The sequence below is a fragment of the Electrona antarctica genome, assembly GCF_951216825.1.
Source record: "Electrona antarctica genome assembly, chromosome: 22".
NCBI classification, from domain to species: Eukaryota; Metazoa; Chordata; class Actinopteri; order Myctophiformes; family Myctophidae; genus Electrona; species Electrona antarctica.
The window spans coordinates 24,587,673-24,613,720 of NC_136805.1; the positions used below are offsets into that span (position 1 = coordinate 24,587,673).

The 26,048-nt window shown below is 41.3% G+C and overlaps 1 protein-coding gene across 1 annotated transcript; it reads left to right on the top strand.

The window, feature by feature from the left end:
• Nucleotides 1–1,860: 1,860 nt before the first annotated feature.
• LOC306915743 (vesicular glutamate transporter 1-like) lies at nucleotides 1,861–25,671 on the top strand (the record flags this gene model as incomplete). The annotated part of the gene is made up of 14 exons (XM_079493332.1): nucleotides 1,861–1,922; nucleotides 11,010–11,265; nucleotides 12,974–13,092; nucleotides 13,183–13,297; nucleotides 13,682–13,769; nucleotides 14,271–14,357; nucleotides 15,316–15,458; nucleotides 19,496–19,645; nucleotides 20,130–20,262; nucleotides 21,559–21,669; nucleotides 22,673–22,800; nucleotides 22,992–23,061; nucleotides 23,469–23,778; nucleotides 23,816–25,671. 13 exons carry the CDS (start codon nucleotides 1,861–1,863, stop codon nucleotides 23,765–23,767), a joined length of 1,761 nt encoding a protein of 586 aa, XP_079349458.1. The 3' UTR covers nucleotides 23,768–23,778; nucleotides 23,816–25,671.
• Between the last annotated feature and the right edge of the window lie 377 nt (nucleotides 25,672–26,048).

Sequence of the window (26,048 nt, forward strand, 5' to 3'; positions counted from 1 at the left end):
GGTCAGACGAAGGAGGCGCCAGGCAACCCACATCGCCTAGAGCCTCCTAGTGTCTGATCAGCCGTGAGACCCAAAACATCCAATGATTCCAGATAACAACAGAACACTGATGTGTTCAAGTTTGTGCATCAGTAGATGTTTTACTTACTGGTGGATTAAAATGTTTGCATGTTTGAAATCATCAGTATGTGCCAATTTGTTTTTCCTAGAACAGAATGATGTTCTAGGACCTCTTGACGAAGTGTTTGCAGCCAATAACTCAGGGTAGTAGGCCTGGGCCGTGGATCAGCGGTCGAGGCACCTTGGCCAGTAGCCCGAGTCTGACAGTGTGCCGCGGGTTCGACTCCCGATCCCGACGACCTTTACTGCATGTCACTCCCCCATCTCTCTCCACCATTTCCTGTTAGCCTACTGTCTGTCCCTCTATAAAAAAATATAAAATAAAATAAAGGCGAAAGCCGCAAAAAAAAAAAACATTTAAAAAAATAACTCAGGGTAGTAGTGTACTGAATCTGCCATGAATTCACCAGTACATGCACACCAACTCCATGATGTCCCAGGATACCAGTCTCTATAGAGAGTATGCGCATGCTTAAAGTGAATGTGGCAAATCGAGTGGCAAAGTGAGTTTAACATTGTTTAATGTTGTTTAATGCAATCAGATAATACTTTTCTGTGTGGATGTATGGGCTGTCAAGGCCAGAAAGTAGTTTTTGCCACTCAGTAGGCGTTCCTGCATAACTTCCTGGTTTGATGATGATGTCACACGCATACCCTCTATTATTCAAGTTTGTACAGGAAATCTCTCAATCCTTCAGCATGCATACAAAAAGTATAACCTGTGCTTGAAGATTTCATAAACATTTGAATTGTAAGAAGTGGTGTATAATGACTAAGCATTGTGACATGTGCTTCACATAACCAGACACCCCTTAATTGCTAGTGTGTTTTGTTCTGTTCTTTGTTTTATTTTTTATTTGTCAGTGTTTTTTTTATGTATGTATTTGTTTATTTCCCTCTTTTTAGATGTATATACACATTATGTCCCTCAGAGACTATATAAATTTCAATTTGCAATGGAAATGAGCAAATCCACCACATAGTCCTACATGTTGACTTATAACAATATCACATAACTCACAGACAAAATATCCCTTTTGTTAGGGGTGTGTGCCAAACAGCCCAGCCCCTCCCATCTTGCAAATGCCGGAGAACTATATCCAATGTCTCGAATAGACGAGTGTTTACTCTTCTCTTAGTGTTAAATCTCTCCATTCACTGTTCTGTTAGCGTGGTACAAGAATAGCCACTACTTGACTATAGTCACTGCTTAAAACGCCGGACTGCGGACGGAAGTGACACGATATAGCGCTCTGACTACACACACTGGACCAGAGATTATCGCAGCCAGGGGCACTAATCTGGTTTCAGCACCATGGACAGCGATATAGTCACCGATAGCGTTTCAACATGCATCCATCCTTTCTAAAGTTATTGGCGTACCGTATAACCTCGACGGATTTTCAACTTTGCAAGAAGTTTTAATACTTTTCCCATACTTTTCTCTGCTGCGATTCTAAAAAGGTCTCGTAACTATGTTTCCATTAGCAGATAAAGAAGCTCAGGCCTGGTTTATTTTCGGGTCGACTGCTCTTAATTCTGGACACATATAGGTACGTGTGCTTTAAAACAGAGTCTAAATAATTTGGTTAAATATATATTTTTAAAGTTGTACTTTAAAAAGTACACTGTGTGAGTGAGAAATCCAAGTCGGAGGGAGCAGAGAACCAGGCTGCGCTCGGGGGGAGTGCGCAAGAACCTGAGCAGAGCGTCGGTCGGATCGAGCCTGGAGCCGCAAGGATGGAAGTCCGGCCGGACAGGTTTAAGATTGTTGCAGCCAGGACTCTCGGGAAAATATATAGGTAGGTGGAAATGGATTACAACATGTATAGTGTTAGCACTAGCAGAGGACAATGCTACACTTTTTTTAAGCACTCACTCACCCATCAATCAATAACATGCACAAAGTTTACTTTCGGTCAAGCTATTGGACAGCAGGGAATCAAAACAAAGAGTGTTTTTTGTACCAAGTCATTCTTAAAACGTAAATGTAATAACTGAGAACTGATGAAGATCAATAGGTCATGGACAGGGGTTTGGTGACCTGCATGATGTCTCTGATAAGAGTGCGATCAAAATGCAAGGCTATTTACTTAATAGCAAACTGTATTCTCACATGCACTGCTTCGTGAATTTGTCATCGAGGGCTAGTTAGAACCTAGAAGGCTGTTATGTATTCATTATGGTGTCTTTATCTAGCCTACATCCGGTGCATGAAATAAACAATTTATAGGCCTATTTATAAACACATCTCAAATGTCTCTAATGGCAAGCAGCCCAAGTTCGTGTAGGGAATGGGATATGTTGTTGTAGCGGTAGCCTGGCCTTAAAAGCTTTGAAAGTTCCTTTCACTCGTTGTGGGTAATGCTCACATATGGGCCTGGGTGGAGTGGGCCAGTGCCTGGCTAGTGGCTATACTGTAAAAGCCTTGTCTATATCCAAGGTTTGAGGTGAGGTGACTAAACGAAAAACATTTTCAACGCTTAACCTTAATTGGCAGTGTTTCAATTTACATTAAAACAGTCACATTCGTGTGAAGTGAGGGGCGCCTGACTCCTTTAAACAAACATTAAACATCCATAGACTTGGCTGCCACTATAGGTTTGTTTAAAGTGCTCAAAACAAACATTAAAAGGGTGCTGCCAATGATCGAAAGCCATGATGTTGGAGGGGCTAAACATACGAGCCAAATAAAGCAAACGGACTCTTTTCGTATTCCAATGGCCCATACGCTTAATTGATTACTGCCCAATGTTGTGTTGTTCGCCCCGAATTGTTGTAACCTATACTCCAGGTAGCTGAAAAGTTTTCTAAAACCTGTTATTTAGAGATATAATAGAAATTAGGAAATACAATGTGAATAGCCTATATAATATGGGGATGAAATATAAAATGTAAGAAATAAACTTGATATCCGAAATCTTATTGATATTGAATTGATTGGGTAGGCCTATTATAGCCTATTGTAAGGCGAATTGTCTTTCTGTGACGTGCCTGATTGGCTAAACATGCACGCATTTCTTTGCGGACTCCGTTTCTTTCTCTCAGGATTTGAAGTACCGTCTGAACACAAATCCTCTCCCGAAATAGCCCTCTCTCCCTTGTCCAAGCTGTCGGCCCACGTAAATCCCTATAGGCCGCACACCCAAGGCTACGGTTCTCCCTTTCTCCCTCGTCCCTCCCTCTCTCTAACTCTAAGTAGCCCTGCTGTAGCCGGTAACACAAGCTCGCTACGTCCGCGGTTCGATCTCGTCATCATGTTCCATCCCCCTCGGGCTGAGGCATTTACTCTGAGGATTACACTCACTGTCTGTTCATACTAGCCAAGCTTTTATTTCCTCTTAGCACGTGCTCTGAGGTGCAGGCACAGCCACTGTATCAGAGCAGGCCTATCGTGTGTAATGCGCGTTGACTTGTGACGGTCATTTGCACGCAACTTCTGAAGGCTTTCTATTCTATTCAGTTCTAGTCTGCAGCAGCAGCTATTGCATGTTGAGGGGTGTGACTCAGTTCTAGCCTCTGTTATCTTCTATAACGTATAGTCTGTTACATCAAGGGCAGCTTCTACATTGTCACCTCTTACACTTTGACTATGTCATATCATTTAGTAAACATAAATAGTTGATGTTGCCATTCAGTTTAAAAATGGTTGAATATTTGATGTTGCCATTCAGTTTAAAAATGGTTGAATATTTGATGTTGCCATTCAGTTAAAAAATGGTTGAATAATAGTGACCCCTGTCCAACTATACTTTTTATGCCAGTGCATGCACTGTAGGCCTAATCATTATCACACACAGATCAAGGCTATTTCCCAAGGCTATTTTTGTGCATCAATATTTATCACAGATCATAACATTTGCTAAACATGATGAGATTCGCTACAAGTCACCTGTATAGTGAAATATTCCCATCCCATAATATTTTAGAATTGAGCACATACAGTATACTTCCTTTCAGTTTGTTTAGTAAGCAATGTTCTTGGAATTCATGTAGTGCAGTTAATTGTTAAACATTGGCATTTTAATAATGCTTGTTTGTAAATAATTAAACTTGGGTAAATGATGTTGAACACACTAAAACAATTGCAACATCCCTGCTGATGCCCTGTAATGAATGTCCTTTAACCTCTCTGCCTTCAGTTTATGTTGTCACTGCTACCCCCCCCCCCCCCCCCCCCCCCCCCCCCCCATTACACGCAATGTAGTATTATGTTTGATATTGATTGTAGTTCAATGTTTGTATCATGGAAGCATTTCACAAAACTTCTTATACGCCATAATTTCTTCAGCTAATCAATGGTTCAAACATCAACAAAAACAAATGGCTGAGTATGTCAGGGTTTCCAAGATGATTCCAAGATCTTTGTTTTGAACTCTGAACTGCATTTACTGAATTGTTGTCCTCGATCCTCACACTTGTCCTTGAGTCGTGAATTAAGAGATTAAGTTTGAGAGAGTACCTGCATGGAGAGTTCTCTGTATGTCTTGTCTGTCTCTCCAAGCAGAACTTTGGAGGCATGGACTTGGGTAATGTAGAACTATGACTATTCTGAGATTCCTGTTCCTATATTGACTCAAACTATGTCTAGTCTGAGATTCCTGAGTCCTGTTCAAACTGACTCAAATGACTACTGTCAGCAAGCAGACCTGCTGCTGTGTTTGTGCGACAGTGTATGAAGGGGAAGGGTCAGGTAAACTGCTGAAGATTACAAGGGATATTCTGTAACTCAAGGTCAAACATAGTCAGCCGGACATCAATGAGCCAGAGTAGATGTGTTGAAACATATTTGTGCAATGGTTTGACAGATTGTCTTTGGAAGTATTTTGCATAGATAAAAACTATGAATATTATTATTAACAATAATTTACACTGATCTTTATTGTGCATGTTGGAAGCAGGTCATTGCTTGATTGATTGATTGAAAATTGTATTTACAGTTTGTAGAATAAGCACAGTTTGAGGAAAGCACAGTTCAATTCAAAGTCTGCTAAGAGGATTGAGATGCAGAAAACCACTAAGACTTGTTTACATTGGGGTCCTTCATTTTCAATTCAGACCCAGATAAAATAAAGCAGTGTTGTGAACTATGTGTGACCCAAAGGGAGAAGGGGTGGATTGAGGAAGAAAGATGAGCGATGGACAGGAGGAAAGAAGACACACAGAGAGAGAGAGATGCCCACAAAGACAAAAATAGCCAGAGACAGCCAGAGATATTAATAATTCAACACTGAGAATCATTGATACTTGATCAATGTCAAAGACAATTCAAACTGCATCTCAAATTAACTATTTCATTACAAGAGTGCGTACCAAGTTGGAGTTGTGCACATAATATTTTGGACCAAGAATGCACTTTGTGTTTAAACACCAACGTTGTTTTTTTGCTGACTGCACTGTGCAGCTTTGGTGTCAAGAACACAGAGTCCTCCAGTCTTTTCGTCTTTGAGCTGTGAGTTGTGATCCCTGTCATTGTTTGAAGACTCCACCTTCTACAGTGCAAAGCAGTGTATATTGACCGCTTCTGTACTTGTTGGGATGCTTTGGTGGTCTGATGGTGCACCCTGTTCAGTGTTTCAGCTACAGTATGTGTAATTAAAGTCAAAACTGGGTTAGACAATCTGTATAGCACGATTTTTCATTGCTATAATGATGCACTCTATTTACAGCATTCCCACATCAGAAATTGCAAGCCTCTATGTTTCAAAAACCTATTACAGTATCTAACAGGGCGAATCTGTCCCCTGTGCTTTTAGATATTATGTTAGCATTGAAAAGTGGAGTGCTGTGTCTCATAAAAGAACTGCAACTTTTCCAAAGCCACTCAACTGTCATAACCTGAAAATGGCCATATGGTATGTTTGCCGCACCACGTCGCAGTCATTAGCCAGGCATTGAATTCTAACTATGCCTCCTGTACTCCCCCAATCTGACCTTCTGTCAGTGTATACTGGCTGTCTCAAAGACAAATACAAAGTGAGTTGACTGCCTGTAAAAGGCGTTACAGATGTGTCAGTATATTGTAGTTAATGAAGCAAGCTAGCTGTCTTCTTCCCTGTCCTGACTTCTGGGAAGTCAGTCTGTATCTGTGAATTCTTATAACTACAGTATACTTTCACACTGTTCTGGATGACTGGCCCAGGGTGGATTTATATTTCATGCCTCCTGGGCCCTGGCCTCCCAGACTGGAGATTGCTCATAGTCTTTTTTTATTTTATTTTTTATGTTGCGCAACATAGTAAGTAAGTATAGGTCGGAGTGGCTTATTGTCGGTATCATCCTAACGTGGGTGTCTACAGTGCTAAACCAATGTGCTAAACCAGTGTTTTTAGCACTTTTTCATGTCAAGGACCCTCAAATTAATATGCATTTGGCTGCAGACCCCCATCTAAACATATGTTGTGCAAAGCACCCCATACGAGATATTCCTTGTTAAATGTTTAGATCAGCTATTCTTCTTCTTTTTTGTTTTTACAAATCTCTTTATTGCTTTTTGCACAGATAACAAAAAAACAAGTGACAAGTAATAAATACAAAGAGGTCTGTCTTTTGTCGAAACAAAAAAAAAAACAACCAAAACAAAAACGGATCAATATAGGGTTAAATGGTAAATGGTAAATGGTGCATTTATATAGCGCCTTTATCCAAGGCGCTTTACAGAGATTGTGCATTACATTCACCCATTCACACACCGATGGCAGCGGAAACCATGCAAGGCACAGCACATCGGGAGCAATTTGGGGTTCAGTGTCTTGCTCAAGGACACTTCGACAGTAACTCTGGGGGAGCCCGGGTTCGAACTGGCAACCTCACGGTTACCATCCAGCCACTCTACCCCTGAGCCGGTTAAAATGGTTAAACTCTTTGATGCTATATTAACTAACTTTGCTCCCTGGAACCCCTGGGCATCTCACCCTGACTGTAAGAACCACTGCGCTATCCACCCCTGGGAGATAGATAGCATATAGTGGAGTGCAAAATCTACAGTCAGCTCCCAGTGCTTTTCGTACGGTACTGTATAGTTATGATATGCAGAACCTTGTGGCCAAAGGTGAGTGATCAACCTGGCATTGAACGCAGTTGAGCATAAAAGCTCAGTGACAGACACAGTGACAAGATGTGACTTAATAGTACTAGATCCTAGGCCGGTTTCGCTCTAGTGCCACGGGGGAAAAAAAAGGTGTAACGCAGAAACCTGTGGCCTGTAGAATTATGTTACCATAGGTGCGCGTTGCTGTTTGATGACATTGCGTAGAGTGGGCCTAATGGCCAAAAGAGGTGGCTGAAATGTGCCTGAATAATGCATTTTTTATTAACTGTACAATATGTGAAGACATTGAGGGCGGGATAATAAGCCTAGATCATAGACAGGGAAGTGATGAAAAGTGTGTGGCAAATTTGGAAGTAGGTGGAGTGCTGGTCAGCCCGTGATGAGCTGACACAGAAACATTGCTCTGATTCTGGTAGTGGGATGGGATAATGGTACGTAAAGTGCTAACCATAGGCCTATTATATCTATCTATAAAAGCACATAATCTGTGCTTCTTCTTCTTTCTTGTGTCATCATCAGATGTCCAGCTCAGTAGCGTGCAGCCACGCCCTCGTCTCAGGTCCCACATCGAATAGGCTGGCCTTCGAGGGTTTATACAGGGGACAGGTGGTGATTATCTGGTCTGCTCCAGCTCCCCACACTCGCACGCTGCTCCGTCCGTCAGGCCCCACTTTGTCATGGATGTTTTGAAACATCCGACCCCAGTTCACATGGCGGTTCAGCAGGGTCCATTGCCGGCGTGGCAGTTCCTCTCCTTCAATGCCACCTCCCGGGTCCTGGATTTAACGGTGGATGCGTGTTGGCCCGGCTGACTCCCACTCCTGCTTCCAGGCTGCTGCCAGCCATGCCTCTGTAGACAGGTCCTCAAGGATGGACCTGAGCAGCTCTTGTGCCGCCTTGTTGTACGGGTGGCAGGACTTGAGTCTATTTAGAGGCAGTTCTGTTGTGGTGGTGTTGTGCAGGATATGCCAGTCGTGTATTCGGGCTTTCCTTGCTAAGGCTAGGGTAGCAGCCTCTCGTCGGAGGCCGGCCAGGGCAATTCCTGCTAGTACTGCATGCAGATGGACCACGGGGGTGGGCTTCAGACAGACCAACAGTTACTTTTTTGTGAAAGTGTAGGGGTTTAGCAAATGAAAATAAAAGCCTGGGTAGGTTAGCAGCGATAGGGACTATAAGTGTGTGTGTGTGTGTGTGTGTGTGGGAAAAGGAAATCAGTGATATGGTCAGAGTAGTTTTCATACATTTTGACATGGTTGATGGGTTTTGCTATGAGCAATATACTTGTGCCATGTCTGTCTGTCTGTCTGTCTGTCTGTCTGTCTGTCTGTGTCCGTCTTATGCACATACAGTATATGGAGATCCCAATTTGACTGCAGTAAGAAAAAACAGGAAATTGAGAGTCAGCGAGGTAGAGGATGTACGGCACACATTAGTGGACCTTGTTGAACATACAGTAGCATCTCTGTTAGCTGGGTGAAAGGTAGAGCAGCGGTACCGGCTAGCGGCTGCAAGAATACAGTTATAAATAATAGAGACGACACTGGAATTCCCCTCCCAGCCACTTGAGTTGAGTTGCTTACCCAACGTGTGAGGCATTTTCACCACTTCTTCCGGGTTGGAAAAGTGGTTGGCTACGTCATCGTGCGTGCGTGCGCCACGGTGCACGTGCGTCATGTACGCACCCGTAGTGTCGTCATTGGCCCAATGCCGCTCGAGCTGCAGTACCTACTTTCGGCCACCATGTCCATTTCGCTTCAATATTTACTCTCAGTGGTCAGGCCTTGGCTGCAAGCCTGCAACCTTTTTATTTGTTGACCAGGGCTCACTTGCCAATCTCAAAAGCATCTGACCGCACTTAACCCATCTGACCACTTGAATGGCTATCATGTCCGATTTTCCGTATTAAATGGTCAGATGGGTGGGTCGCATGTGTCCAGAGCATGTTTATTAATTATCAATCAATTGATAATCGATTGATTGATTGATTGATTCATCAATGGAACTAACATAGCCTAGTATACTTTAAATTCCTATCAGGATTTCTTTTATGGTTTTATAGAAAACATATGGTCCATTATCTTTTTATATTATCTCTGTTATATTATCTATACAATCATAGTGTTTTATTATTAATTATTTGGGGGCCCACTTGCAATACCCTCAACTCAAGGCCCAGTGGGCCCCGGCCTGCAAGTTGGGAATCACTTTGAGGTAGAGGTGAGATGAGAAGATGCTAATGAGGAACCTTTCTTGTGAGTGAATCCACATCAGTCTGGCAAATTGCCATATTGCATTTGGACAGAGACCAGAGGGAGCAGAGAGAGCAGAAGAAGACATATGATTCTACTCTATTCTCACTGCACTGCTGGAAGTCAGCCCACCCAGGTCATTCATGTCAAAGACAAACCAACAAACAATCTAAATTATATTGTAGCTGTCACAGTTTATTTAAAGGTTTTTAATGTGTCTCTTTTCGTGCGGCATACTTTATTGACGTCGCTCCTGTAGTGAGTCTAGTGTCATCGCTACAGGTAATTTCATTATAGGCATATTGAATGGACAGATATGACGTTATCGCAACCTGGAACATTAATTGAGTTCACCTGTTTGTGTTTGAGCTACATCATGTAATCAATGGCTCTGCAAGTCTGCATGTAATTAGACTAGGCAGCAGAGCCAGGTGGTAACCATAGACTGTAAAACCGCCTCCTTTGTTTACGTCAGAGTGGAGCGAGTGGAGTCTCTGAAAATATCAGAAAACTAAACGGTCCTGAATATTCAGGGTAGAAGCCCCTAGAAGGCGCAGAAGATAGCTAGCTGCTTTGCTTGTGCAATTCATTGTTATAATACATTTTGTATACTATATGGACGTTTGTTGTTAACCTATAACATTTCGTGGACACTTAAAATGGCTGTCAACATAATTAATGCTATAAAATAACCCTTGTGAAACAGCAGTTGGAGAGTGATTATTGTGCTGTGCGCAATTACATGGATTCTCTATAAAGAGGGCAAGTTGGTAGGCTACTCTAATCAGAGTGCTCCTATATGTTGGGTAACTTGAGTTTTGTTTGAATTTGGTTTTGATAGAAAAAGTCTTCTCAAGCCTTGGACACATGATGTCACCAGAGCTGTCACCAAGCTGACCAACTTTATTTTGAGGAAGCAATCTGATTGGTTGAAGAAACAGCTTCTAGCCTCAACGGCTAATCAAAACAAACAATCCAGCCGTGCTTTTCTCTCAGAGCGGCTCGGTGGCTAGGCTAGCTAATTAAAGTTTCTTGGGACATTTGCACCCTCTCGTGTAATATTATACAGTATGACATTTCACTCATCATAGCGATTAGGTTAATTGTCTTTACTGCCACATGCAGGTGCCTTTAGAATTAGATAATGTGATGGCTTTGGAATATGATGGCACAATCTGAGGGCATGGCTACACTGACACAGAAAAAAACACACATTATTCTACTACACAAGTCTGAAGAACAACATTTTAACTGATGCAATAAAATCAAGGGGGATTTATTTGTTACTTATGTGTTACTAGCAGTTAATGTTCCACAGAGACTGCTAATTTAAAGATACAATATTTAGTTAAAATAAGTCAGAAATGTTTTATTTTAATAAAAATAAAATAGTAATAACAGGCTACTGGTCTGGATGTATAAAAGAAAAGTTAAAATACAGATAGAATAGCAGGTATGATAAACCTCTTAAGACGGGTATGATATGTAGTAGTATTAAAAAATGGTAATTAAATGTGGTGATTCCTTAGTTTTTAATTCAACGATTAAAAACAAATCCTTAACTTTTCAAATCCGTATTGTCTGCACAGTGCGCTTGAGAAGAAACAGGACAATGCAGAAGAGACCCTCGAGCTGTCAGCGGAGGGCCGCCCGGAGGTGGTGCAGGAGAAGGAGATGCCCGTGGTGGACTGCACCTGCTTCGGCCTGCCACGCCGATACATCATCGCCATCCTCTCTGGCATTGGCTTCTGCATTTCCTTTGGCATCCGCTGTAACCTGGGTGTGGCTGTTGTCAGCATGGTCAACAGCCACACCGTCTTCAAAGACAATAAGCATGTCATAGTGGTGAGTGGCCCTATGACCCGTTTCGGTAACCCTAACCCCCCGGGACCGGGGGGTGGGGGGGATAGACGCTGAGGATGAGATGAGGATGTGAAGTGACTAGTGAGAACATCGAGTAATGTTAATATGCAAAGCATAACAAAGGAGCCTGCCAGGTAGGTAGACGGCGCCACCGCTTGCTTTGTTCTAGGTGCTGAGCACGCCGTCATCGCACATTGTCGTGCATGTGGGGGCGTGCGTGCAGCTTCGGAACTACCGGGGCGGCACCCCGGGCAGCCCTACCGCCAGCTCACCGCTGAGCAGGATACAGCACAATCATGAAATGTTAAAATACCAACATGTTTCGACTTACAGTAGAGGTCTTCATCAGGGCAGGATTGATGAAGACCTGGCTAGGGCAAAACATGTTGGCATTTTAACTAATCTCCTCTGATGAATAATTGGGAAAAGTCAGTGTGGTTTTCAATAACTTGTGACATGGTCGAAGGGTTTTGCTACGAATGACATGCTTGGCCAATATACAAAATTTCAATGTATAGAGGGTATGCACGTGACATCATCATCAAACCCGAAAATACTGCAGGAACGCCTACTGAGTGGCAAAACACTACTTTCTGGCCTTGACAGCCCATACATCCAAACAGAAAAGTCCTATTTGATTGCATTAAACGACATTAAACAATGTTAAACTCACTTTGCCACTCGATTTGCCATTCACTTTATGCATGCGCATACCCTCTATTCCCACCACCGTTATATTGCTCTATGCATGCATTATTATTAAGACTATATGTAAAGATTTTCACTGATGTACTAACCTACCATGGTGTATTAGTTGAACAATATCAATGGGAGTGTTTGTCAGCTTTCATTCCAGCTTCAAGGGTGATGTCACAAGTTTTTATCTTGAATACTGTCAATTTTTACCCCCTTTTTCTACCCAATTTAGTCGTTTAGTTTTCTGATTAATTCCTCCCCACACACATATTTCTGTGTCACTGTTGTTGTATCCTCTGCCAGTGAGGAGCCCCCACCGGGAGGACGTAGGGCCTTCGTCCTACTCCTCCCACCCCAATCATCCTTGTTGACAGGTGCCGCCCCACTGCCCCAATGTGCAATCACCATAGCCGCCCTGCTTCCCTCCCTGAACACAGTTGTTTGCATAGACGCCCCACAAATCCAGATGCACCACAGTGGATTCAAACCCACAACCTCCGTGGTGGTGGGCAGGGACTTTACCACTACCCCACCCGAGCAGCATCATTAAGTGTTTTAACCTGAATCCCATCATATCACACAGAGACTTTGAAAGTGAGCTCTGCACACAGAACGCATTGGTATGTTTTATGTCCGATTTTGACACAATAGAAGCATATGATTCAGGTTAAATGTCCGCATTCTTTTGCACTTGCATTTGGTCTTGTGACCATATTGATTGAATGTTGCCTGAAGACTGAGAGCGCTCGGAGCACAATGAATTTCATTGTATTTATTCCTTGTATTGTGTATCTATACATATGACAAATAAACCTGAACCTGGACCGCAACATCGCCCTTTGATGCCTGATTGTCACTCTGATTCCACTGACAAGTATATATATACAGTATGAGACATTGACTTTGTACAGGACATTTTCATTATGGCTGTTATATGTCATTCTATTTAATTCCTCCCTGGTAATTATTCATTTTCTTCCTGTGTCTCTGTTAGCCAGCTCAGTTTGACTGGAGTCCAGAGACAGTGGGAATGATCCATGGCTCCTTTTTCTGGGGATACATAGTCACTCAAATTCCAGGAGGATTCATCTGTCAAAGGTTTGCAGCAAACAGGTATGACCTTGTTACATTGAAAGCTGGCCTGGGATAATAACATAATGTTATATCTAATACTTGTCTTTCATTCTTTTTCCTCCTGCGCAGAGTCTTTGGATTCGCTGTAGTGGCCACATCTTGCCTGAATATGTTGATTCCCAGTGCAGCGCGGATGCACTTTGGCTGTGTTATCCTTGTCAGGATATGTCAAGGACTTGTGGAGGTGCTTGGCTCTTGGCCCTGCTCTGTGGCTTTTGCTTGCGCTGACAAAATTGTACATATAGCATCAGCTGACAGCTACTGTAGCTGCTTTCTCTGTCTTTATCTTGCCATATGCCATACTTCAATTGTTACCATACACTCGGCCTGCTAACATTGGTCATGTTAATAAAATGAAGACAGAGAGACTTTAAGGTTATTTAAAGTTATTTTGTGCTAAGGGGAACCTAGGTTTACATTGTCCAGGGCCGCTGAGTTTAAGAGGAGTCTAAAATTATACTGTAATAGTCAGAAAACCAGTAACATTGGCTGTTTATCTTTCAGAAGTACATAATGTAATAATTAATATCACTGATATCACTTCCTGAAATGATGCCTTATCCAACAGGGTGTCTCATATCCTGCCTGCCATGGTATCTGGGCCAAATGGGCGCCGCCTCTGGAAAGAAGTCGTCTGGCCACAACAGCCTTTTGTGGTGAGTTTATGTTGTCATTGCATGTTTCTCTCTCACCTTGTATGTCCATATTTCGATCTACAAAGCTTGTAGATCGGCTATTTTCACTATTTCTGAAAAATGTTGTTCCATTTCCAGAAAAGTAAAATGTTTAGACATATGAGGTTTCCACCCCAGAAAGCGACAATATAATATAAAGACATTTAATGATGTGTCAGAGAAAATAATACTTGGGCACTTAAGGAGAGAGTACCCAATTAAAATTTACCAGAGCACTCTACGTGTTTATTGTTTTGTAGGGGTGATTCAATGTCACCCCTGTCGAGTGCTCCAGTATATTGTATTGTATTGTATTTTGGTAGTCTCTCCTGAAGTGCACAGGTATTATTTTCTCTGAATGCAAGTTGTCGCAGTTGAGCACCGACGACCCACTCAACCTTCTACTGACTGAAGTGCCCCGGACTTCTTTTTATATTTAATGATGCTACTGTATGATGTGTGTCTGTCTACTGTATATCCTAGGCTCTTACGCTGGAGCAGTGATTGCCATGCCTCTCGCTGGTATACTGGTCCAGTACACGGGGTGGTCATCAGTCTTCTATGTCTATGGTCAGTGACCTTCGTCCCATTTAACTATTATGTAGAGGTTGATTATCTTAACTGATTATCTTACTATACACATAATTCAAAGTTCCGTTCCCCTTGGATTTGGGTTCCCGTTTGTGTATCTAATATAGTTAGACACTACCTGTTCTTTAACTTTTCTCCCGCCCATATCCTTACCCTGATGGTGGTGGGTGCACTCACATTCACAAAACGAGGAACTGAATTAACAAAATTGAGGGAATGGAATTATATATAACGTGCTCACAAATTACACTAAAATGAGAGAACAAATTGTATATTGTTCACATAAAATAGCTTTTTGTGGGCTCAGTCTCGGCTCAATCTATTCATATAATTCATATTTTACTCAATGTCCGCTCTCCGTAGAAACATAATGAACATTGAAAATGCGATCATAAATCTCTGTGAGTGAGTGTGTCACCAGTGTATCTCAAGAACCGCCTGACCAGTGTAAAAATGTTAAATACAGAATCACAAAATTAAGACTGAGAACATTACATCTACAGCATTTGTGTTTGGTATCGTTGGAGTAGAGACATCTATCATAGCAAATTAGCAACACAGTAAATATTTTGAAATTAGATGATTTACAAGCTCTGAGATCTACAGGCTCACAATGCGTCGCAGCTTGTAGATCTGCTATTTTCAAATGGCTGAAATATATAGGGCTGAAGTGGTTAGTGTGTGTTGTAATAATCAAAATCTAGTAAGTAACTAGTAACTATAGTTTTAAGTGTTAAGGAGTAAAAGTACAATCTTTTCCTCTGAGATGTAGTGGGGTAGAAGTGAAAGTGAGAAGGTATTCAAATGATTAAATACTGAAGAAAGTAAAAATACCGCAAAATTGTACTTAAGTACAGTGCTTGAGTAAATGTACTTAGTTAGGTTCCACCACTGCTTTTAACTGTAACGAAACAATACTGCCCCCACCACCCTGCAGGCACCTTTGGTATCATTTGGTACAGTTTCTGGATCTTGGTGTCCTACGAGAGCCCAGCAGCCCACCCCACCATCACAGAGGAGGAGAGGACATACATTGAGGAGGCCATTGGTGTGTCGACCATGAACACAACTCCAGTAACGGTCAGGATATAATATTTTATTCCGATATTCATGAAAGGGTTGGTGGTTCAGTGCCTTGGTCTAATGTTTTGTTAGGTGATGGCTATAGCCAGCCAATGGAGGGTGCTTTATAATGGTTATACATGATATAAATATCTGTATGTCTGTCGATGGTGGTGTTGATATTAGAGGTGAGGTTGCTTCTGTTTTGTGCAATATGATTCAAGGATATTTTAGTATTATTTACATTTCCTTTACACTCATAATTAGGGTTAGCAAGTGATTATCTTTGCAAGGGTTTTTCGGTGAGTGTAGGCCTACTGTGGATTGACAAATTACTGCAACTAAAGGGGTTTTGTGCATGTTTCACACGTTGATTTTTACTGTTTTGTTGTGATGTGGTCAAAATGTAATAATGTATTTGCCATTATCATGTAGTTACACACAACAAAGGTCATGACAGCAATGGTACAAAAACTGATAAAAACCTAAATGATATATAATCTTAATCATATTCAGCTATTCGGTTTTCAGCCTATTGTTTCCTACCGTATATTCGGTTTCGGCCAATCATTTCCCATTCGGTGCATCTTTATTTCTATTCTGCCACCTATTCTATTGGTAATAATATTCATTCACCTGGGGGCATCAGTGGCTCACTCTACCTAGTAGCTGCTTGGGAATTGGAAGGTTCCCATTTACAGTATATCCCCAACCATGCTCCATCTGGGTTGGTGCAGAAGTGTCCTTGCATTTTGTAAAGCGCTTTGGGCAAAGAACCATTTACTGTACCATTTATTTTACAATTTATTTGTATGCACTTCTATCTTCTATTATGTTATACTTTACCTATTGAAAAAGAACAGATCTAAGAGCTTGTAGATCTGTTATTTTTGAAAAATCGTGAAAATGTGGCGCAAATCTTTAAATAAATTCTTTCAGAGTGAACATTTTTAACTAAAATCTTTGCTTCTGGGAGGGTCCCTGGAAAAACATTTTTTCAGAAGGGGGTCCGCGGCCAAATACAGATAATTGTGGGGGTCCTTGACATGAAAAAGGTAGAGCACCACTGACATAGAAACATAGGTTTTCCAGGAAACTTAAGGATTTAGAAGACATTATGGTGTAAATGGGTTAAGTACACTTTTGAGGATTTATTTTTACTTTAGTGTTTCCAATTTTCTATACTTTTAGTTCTACTCCACTACATCTCTAATGCAAATATTGTACTTTTTACAACATACATTTTACTACAATTCTTTGAAAACTTTAGTTACTAGTTACTTTGTAGATTATTATTATTACAAAATCATTCATTAACCACTTCAGCCCTATGCAGACTTAGGCTATTTGATAATAGCGCTTTGCAACGTGCTCTGAGCTTGTAGATCTGCTATTTTCAAAGCATGTTTATACATTTGGAAACGTGTGAAATAACTATATACCGCAGGACGCAGGTAGTTTCAAGGAAGCAATCTGATTGGTTGAAATAGCTCTCAAACGAGCATCACTGCACACCTAATCAAACCATAAAAAACAGCTGTGCTGGGTAGCCCCCGCAGGCAGTGGCTACTAGCTAAGCTAGGTGTTTTTACACAGGACATTTTCGGTCGTAGTGGCTATACATCTGTCATTAAAACAATGTTTTTTTAATCGAATATGTTAGTTATAATAAAATTGAGTTGACATGTTTTTTTTTTACGGGTAACTGTGGTATAATCACAATATTACACTAGAGGATGTCCATCCATCCATCCATCTTCAACTGTTTATCCATAGTCGGGTCATAGGGGCAACAGCTCCACCAGAGAGCTCCAGACTTCTCTCCAGAGCAACATTAGTAACTTCCTCCTGGGGGATCCCGAGGTGTTCCAAGGCCAGTGTGGTGATGTAATCCTTCCATCTCATTCTTGGTCTGCCCCGGGGTCTCCTCCCAGTGGGACGATCCTAGGGAGATGCTCGAGAGGCATCCTAACCAGATGCCCGAACCACCTAAGCTGGCTCCTTTCCAGGTGAAGAAGCAGCGACTCTACTCCGAGTCTCTCTCATGTGACTGAACTTCTCACCCTGTCTTTAAGGGAGATGCCAGCCACCCGTTGGAGAAAACTTATTTCGGCCGCTTGTATTCGCAACCTTATTCTTTCGGTCACACTTCATGACCATAGGTGAGAGTAGGAACGAAGATTGCTTGGTAGACAGAGAGCTTTGCCTTCTGGCTCAGCTCTCTTTTCGTCACAACAGTGCGGTACAGCGACTGCAATAGCGCCCCTGCCGCTCTGATTCTCCAGCTGATCTCCTCCTCCGTCCTCCCCTCACTCGTGATCAAGACCCCGAGATACATTTATGACTCTGATGCACACACAATGTAATATTGCTTAAGTATATTTTAATGCAAATTCTAATGTACTTTTACTCAAGTTCCTTTTTAATACTGGACTTTTTCTTTCTGCGTTGTGGTATTGTTAGTTGTTACTTTTACTTTAGTACAAAATGTGAGTACTTCTTCCACCACTGTGTAATAGTCTGTCATAGAATAATACTGATCACTGGTATTGATCTGTGTTCTCCATCTGTACTCAAAAAACAATCCATTTATATTCATGTCTTCATACGTCACCCTTCATTACCACAATGGTCTGTCTTCTGCTGCTGATCGTATCTCCTGGGACTGGTTTCATGCATTCGGAATTAAAGGACCATATCGCCATCACGTCGGTGTTTATTCAGAGCTTCGGCCTTATACATAAACATAGACCACTTTCCCATGAATGGCTTTATTTTTATTAGATTCTTTTTTACATTTTGTCCAAAGTCATTAAAGCATTACTGAACGTACCTGACCTGAATAACATCAGTGCATGGTTAGTATGTTTAAATTTCATTCATAAACCAGTCTCTTCTTTTTTTCTCCAAATGTTTTAACATGCATTAAAATGCAATGATTACTTATTAGATTACCTAGAAAGATCCAAGTCTCTGCAAGTCATTCCATACTGAAATGAATGGTATTTGATGGCTTTCTAGAAAATCAAACAAACCACGGTATGCTTTGGTAAAATGGTCAGCAGCAGTAATGTAAAGTATACCGTGAGTTGTACAGTAGTCAAGCTAAATATTCCAGACCTCAAGTATGGTCGTAAACAAAGTATAAGCATAAGCTTTAAATCGGAATCAACTTCACATCAAGTTTAAATTTGTAAAGAATTTGTTGAATTAGTTTTTGTGCAAGCGATAGGAGGGGACAGGGAGAGCAAAGAGTTAAAATGAAACAATAAATACAAACATGTGAATGATAGGCAAAAATCTAATATATTTACACATCTACATCTATATACATATGTATTTTTTGTCAAATTAAATTTATTGGAGAAGCATGAGTACTCTAACCTGACTCCGCCAGATGGGGCAGCAGAGAGTACACTGGCAGCTAGAGGCGGGATCAAGGCATACACAGTGCTGCCTTTATCCCGCCTCTAGCTGCCGCTGATTGACCAGGCCGTTTGGTGGCCGGAGCATCAAGTCTGCCTGAGAGTTCCCAGATGGGAGCAGGAGGGGGGAACCCAGTGTACTCTCTGCTGCCCCATCTGGCGGAGTCAGGTTATGAGTACTCATGCGTTGAAGGAAAGCATGAGCTCAGTTCGGAGCTCTCCCCAGGTTGGCAGGGGTAGAGTAGTGCCCAGGATTACAGGCACCGGGTCAAAAATGGGTTAAGCATGAGCACAAAATGTAAGGTTAACAGTAGATATCTCCAGGTTCTTTCAAATAATATGCAACATACAAATAACATAAAAACACCAATGAACCAAAAACAACAACACTGACCTGTGAAGCAAAGCAGCCATTTGTCATAGGAAGGTGAAACATCAGGGAAAAGCCTGTGTAGTCTGGTCTTTGAATAACGAAGTCTATGAATTGCATTATTGAATAACATTATTGACTTATACGTCTCCGGTGAGCACCTGGTGCTCACCGGAGACGTATAAGTCAATAATTTCTCTGAAATATACATATATTTGAGAGGCCATCTTACACATTTCATGTGTGTTCTTTTCCTGTAGAAATTCAACACACCATGGAGAGCGTTCTTCACATCCATGCCAGTGTACGCCATCATCGTGGCCAACTTCTGCAGAAGCTGGACCTTCTATTTGCTGCTCATCAGCCAACCTGCTTACTTTGAGGAGGTGTTTAAATTTGAGATCAGCAAGGTAAGAATGGGCAATGCGCAAAGTGGGGTCGGGCGATATTGTATGTGAAGTACTGTAATCCCACAAGAATCCATACACACTGCAGTGTGTATGGATATCACTCTAAACAAGAGTACGTCAAACTTGATATTTGGCACACAAGGAGTTTCACAGAATAAAGTATAATTTGAAACATAACCTTTCACAATGCCATTTACATAATACATCACACAGAAACCATAACACGAGAGTGACCATGCAAATGTGCACATGCATATACAGTAAGGATGTGTGCTGGCATGTGGGTTATTAGAAAAATATATGGATATGCACCTTGGTGAGAATAAAGGATTTGGGGCTTTAGGTAGGGTTCAAATACAGACAACTACAGTACCAGGGGAGGGTGAGAGGATCATTTTTAACCTTCATTGGTAGCATGTGTCTGTGAAAACTGTCTTTGGTCAGTATAACCTAACTTCCATCCCATCCACCACTGTCCTAATAGGTGGGAATGGTTTCTGCCCTCCCTCACCTGGTCATGACCATCATTGTGCCCATTGGGGGGCAGTTAGCTGACTACCTACGATCCAACAATATAATGACCACCACCAACGTCAGGAAGCTCATGAACTGTGGAGGTACAATAAGAGTACTGTGAAGAGTACTGTAGATAGGAGTTTACATGTCCTGGGATGTTTTGCTTATTGTTTCCATGCGTGGCACTTGGTACTGCTGGCTCCTATGTTTGAATACCACTGGGATTGGGGTCTTTGTGTGGAGTTTCCATGTTATCCTGTGTTCACTCCCACCAAAAGACACATGCCAGAGAATAGTAGCTGCTCACCACTCGTAAAAGTTAGGATGGGTGAAATGCAGGGAACAATTGCAGGTATGTGTAAATGTACTTCACTAGAAAATGCATTAAATTAAACTACTTGACAGTCAATCAAACTACAAAGCCATTCCACTACACTGATCTCTATCAGAACTGGATCATAAGGATTATGTTAAACTTAAGTGCTCAGTAATTCATATTCCAAGGTAGGGATTCTCAAACCATTCTGACAAGTGAGCGCATACTGTCAGCCAAGTTTCCTCTCTGGGTTGATTCCAGCTGGAGTAATTTATTTCTCCCTTTCTATGCGCATCTTCCTTCTTCACTACTACATAATGTATGAGTAATTGCCCCCAAGAAATAATAAAGACTTCTCCATCCAATCAGTTGAGCAGGGGAAACTAAGGACAGTCAGGTTGTATGTATTCCTCGGTTGTCTCTACACAGTCCAAATCTATTCATCAGCCATTTAATTCTGACTATATGCACATGTCATGAACCCATCAGATATGGACCTGTGAATTGTACTGATAACTGATAACAATTATGGCGTTAACTGTAGAGTCAGCTGAGGTGAGAAAATGATAGCTGCATCATAAGGGCAAATTGTTAGTCGCAACGGTCAGGCGAGGACTATTTCTACTATAACTACAGAGAAATCAATAGAGAAACGAGGGACATGGGGGAGTATGCATGTCGCACTGTGGCGAAGCTGCATCATGACGGAGACTGTGCTGGGCTAATGTTATCCCCCATTGCTAACACAGCTTTTTACAATGTGGAAGATAGACTTTTCCTTCCTACCAATATTTGATTATAACAATGTCCTCCTGTTGATGCATGTTTTCAACACAGAAAACCTGTATTGTAACAGTACACCTTTAGTCCATTTATGTTCATCTTCATGTTTCTATTATTGTTACCAAGTGGTATCGGTATTTAATGATGTTGAAACATAAGCAAATGATATACACATACTGTACTGTATATTGTTCCATACATAATACATCACATTCTACCTGAAATACTTTTCCAACAGCAGTTTTACAAACTGGTATACAGTATGTGTTCAGTTTCTTCCATTTCTTCTCTGCAACAGGCTTTGGAATGGAGGCAACATTACTGCTGGTAGTGGGTTTCTCTCATACAAAAGTCGTTGCAATTACATTCTTGGTCCTGGCAGTTGGCTTTTCTGGGTTTGCAATTTCAGGTGAGATACTATCAATATAGTACTTTTCTATACCTCCAACTTCTTCTGGCTGCAGTTACTTTACTTTATTTGTTTATGTGGATAGGACAGCTCATATTAATGAGCAATATACATACATACATACATACATAATGTAATGTAAATAAACCGGATTTAGCAAAGATGCTAATTTCCATAGACAGTCCCCCCAAACATAACATAATCCATTACAAGAAAGTTACACAGCATTCAGTATTTTTAGCTCTCTAACAGATCAAAAGGATTTTCATCAACACCCATAAGCTCTAATTCAAACTCTGTCAGCCTTGATCTCAACTGAGGTGCTTGCCTTGATCCCTCTATTGAGAATTGCTTCATTGATAAAGCATGTGTAATTAATAAGATCTGTGTAGTTGCCCTGAAGTTTACAAAAGAAATAAGAAAAAAAAATATTAGTCTGAGATCTTGACTTTGACATAGATTTTATGATATAGTTTTTTGTGCATGTGGTTCTGGAAAACAACATAATATTGCATTATGTTAGTAATCTCACAATATGTCACATAATAACTTAGAATAATACACAATCCGCTGCACCCAAAAACTGTCAAACACACCCAGCCAACTCGGCATGTATTATTGCTTCAATATCAATTCGCTTAGCATAAACGATAAACAGGCAAACTTGCAACAAAATTAACAATACTGTATTTTCTTATAGATTGTCCAAATCCATACAATTTCACCATAAAATGTAAACAATACGTACCTCAAACAAACGCACTTATGTAACGCACAAACACAGAGAATATGTATATGTTCACAGTTGGAAACTGAGAGAAAGTGCCAACTAAATGAAACTAAATGGTTAATTGTAAACCATTTTTTTACAGAATGTTGTAATTGGGCTAAACCAGCTTCAGCTTGAGACTTCAATAGTGTATAAACATAATAATACACAATCATAGTGCAGACTTCCTGTGTTTGTGATTGTGCTCATGTCATTTACATGCTTCTCCACAAGGGTTCAATGTCAACCATCTGGATATTGCACCCCGCTATGCCAGTATCCTCATGGGCATCTCCAATGGTGTGGGCACTCTGTCTGGTATGGTTTGCCCTCTTATAGTTGGTGCCATGACAAAAAATAAGGTGAGAACTGTTTCTGAATATACTGTGTTATAATTCAGTGGTTTTTAAGCTTCTGCTTTGGTGCTGGAGATCATGTTCTGGTGAAATTTGATCTTTATACTTTATCTTTATTCTCCTCTCATCTCACCACCTAATCACTATTCACTACTATCTCCTATCCTTTCCTTCTCTCTGTCTCTTCCCTCTCTTAGACACGGGAAGAGTGGCAGGGTGTATTTCTCATAGCCTCACTCGTTCACTATGGAGGGGTTATATTCTATGGTGTGTATTCCTCTGCTTTCCATTTTCTGCTTGCCTTTAATTCTCATCTGCATCATTCTTACTCATCTCATTCTTATTCTTACTGCAAATGTGTACAGTTCTTTTTTTTACACAATTATAATGTTTTCATTCTAGTCTCCAGGTTTTCTACAGAATATGTATGACATTGCACATTACGTGTCCAACTAGTACTAGTGGTTCTTAAATGTTTTATAAAACGGACCCTTGCGGGTCCATTTTAACACTCTCAGAGTTGCAGACCTGTTATGGTCATTCAGGGTACACTATACTATTATTGTACACTCATTTTGTATGTCCGTGGCAAAAAAGATGTTGACAAAAATGTCCACCACAAGCCAGCATGGCGATCATGACCCCTGCTGTGAAAGCTCCTCTGTGTGCTGTAGGACTCTTTGCGTCCGGAGAGAAGCAATGGTGGGCCGAGCCGGAGCAGCTGAGTGACGAGAAGTGTAACATCCTGGACGAGGACGAGCTGGGCAACGAGACGGAGGAACTGTACCGGACGACCGGCGGCGGCGGAGGCTATGGCGCCATGAACCAAGATCCCAACGGAGGAGTCGCCGATGGTGGCGGCGAGGGAGGTGGAGGGTGGGTCTCGGACTGGGACAAAACGGAGGAGTATGTTCAACCAGCCGGCACCAATAACTACCTCTACGGAGGCGATGACTCCCGGGAATCTAGATAGAATGAGGGCGTGTTGTTGGTAGTCTTTGGGGGTTCGGGTGGTGGTGAGTCTTTGGGGGTTCGGGTGGTGGTGGTGGTGTGGGCACAGGAACGGGAGGTCATGTGTGGAACACAGAACTTTTTGAAAAGGAATTTGGTGGGGAAACTGTATTGTGGGTAGGGATGGATGGACTATTATCATTGAACTGTAGTGATCACTGCACAGTGGAAATGAAGGGAGATGAAGGACGCATAGGTGTGTGTGTGTGTGTGTGTGTGTGTGTGTGTGTGTGTGTTTGCATTTGTGTATCTTGTGTGACAGACATGGTCACTAAGACTATTTCGGGGTAACCCTTTGTCAAGTCCCGGCCCTGATCCCACCCCTCTTCCGTAAACATTTGTTGCTGTTCAAAAATCTTCTCTCTCTGTCCAGTAGCATTGGGAAACAAGGTGTTTGTAATTTCCTGGTTGGACGGTCAGGGAGTCACAGCCAGGGACAAATGAGAAGGCTGACAAACAGGATTGTAGATTAATAGACCTAGTTTATGTTATCTTTATGTTTAGCATGTTATTCATGTCCATTTCATTCCATAGTTTAGTGGTTATCTATTCTATCTACACAGCAAAAACTCTGAAACCTTCATAGTTAAATGAAGAATGTTGCATTTTACTGTGTAGTTTTGTCTATAATTTGAACATTTTCTAATTTCCTTTGTCAATTTTTGATCTTCCAAGAACACCAATCAGTGGACAAGAGATTGACCACATGTTAGTTCATCAGTGAAACTAAACACTCTTGTTGTGCACAACATGTACACAAAATACTGTTAACTGACAACCTATTTTCAAATTCAGTCCTTAATAATGTGCACAATTTTAATCCTCCTTGTGCCAATACAGTAAAGCATTTTGTGCTGTAGTGTGGGTTTGCTTATCCACTCAGTGTTAGTGTAAAAGAGTAATAAATGGACCTTACAAGATGCCACTTTATCTGGTGCTGAGAATCAAGGCAGAGAGTTAATATCACCAATAATAAACATATAAACATGATTGCACACAATAAAATAATCATTACAATTCTTCAGTAAGTGTATTTTAGAGATATAGTTCAAAACTTAATTGATCAAAGGAAGTTTTTATGACGCATTGAGCGACTGAGAATCCTATGCGTGCGTGCTTGCGTGCACACACAAAGGCCAGCTGGTGCTCTCTGCCTTGGTGACTTAAGTACACCGTGGTAAACTGACACTAGTGTTGTGATCTCAAGCGATAAATCAGAGTGTCCAACCCATAAATACAGTACAGGTTAAGACTCACCCTCTCCTCCTTTCTCTCCTGTTCTTGTTCAGTCTCTTGGTTACTCTTTCCGTCTCCCTCTCTCTCATGGAGGAATTTCTCATTCCATACCTTTCACTTCACTTGTTAGCCAACTTGTTTTTATGTATTTAACTGTGTTATTAACGACAGCACAACAATGTCATTCCACTGTACATACATCTTTATTGATAGGTGTTGTGATTATTTAGCTAGCTTTCAGAGTCTAGGCTATAAATGTTAAACACCGCTGTTAGGTGATGGTTAAACAGCACAGGTAAAAGGTTAATCCACACAGCATCACTTTGACTGAATGTTTCATTCACATTCATTTACAATCAATTGTTGCTTAGTCTCCGTCACAGTCGCAAAGAAATTATTAAAAACATCTTAGGATTTTTACTGTTGTATCTTCATTTTGTTTTATTTGTTTCAGAATGTTTTTGACTGGTCTGTTGGTTTATTTTATTTTACTGCAAATGGTATTGCTCTTGACTGTAAACAAATTGTATATGCAAAAGAAAAAACGTACATGTGGAAATATTGTTTAATAACAAGTTAGAAGTGATTACAATATTTCACTTCAATAGTTATGGACGGGTTTTAACATAAAATTGTTTAAGTTGACTTGACCCGATTTGCTTGTCATTTAAGAATTGTCAAACCACAACGTGATCATCTGAGAACAGCATTGGGGTGAGTTTTTACAGAATGTCTTGTCTAGCTGCAGGTGTGAGTCCTGCAATATTGGTCTCCCCATCGGCCCTCAAAGTGGTTTACAGTAAACGGTAATGGGGCTTGGGATCCTTCTGTCCTGATACAGTGGTGTCCGGTTCCCGTTATGCTCTGCCCCTTCCCAGGAAGCGCATCGATCATGGAGCAAACAGATATTACACCCGGGGAAACGAAGATAAATCGACCTTTTGATGGGACAAGAAAGCAGGACTGGTGGCCGCTGTCAGCGTGGTTCCATATAGACCTGTTACTAT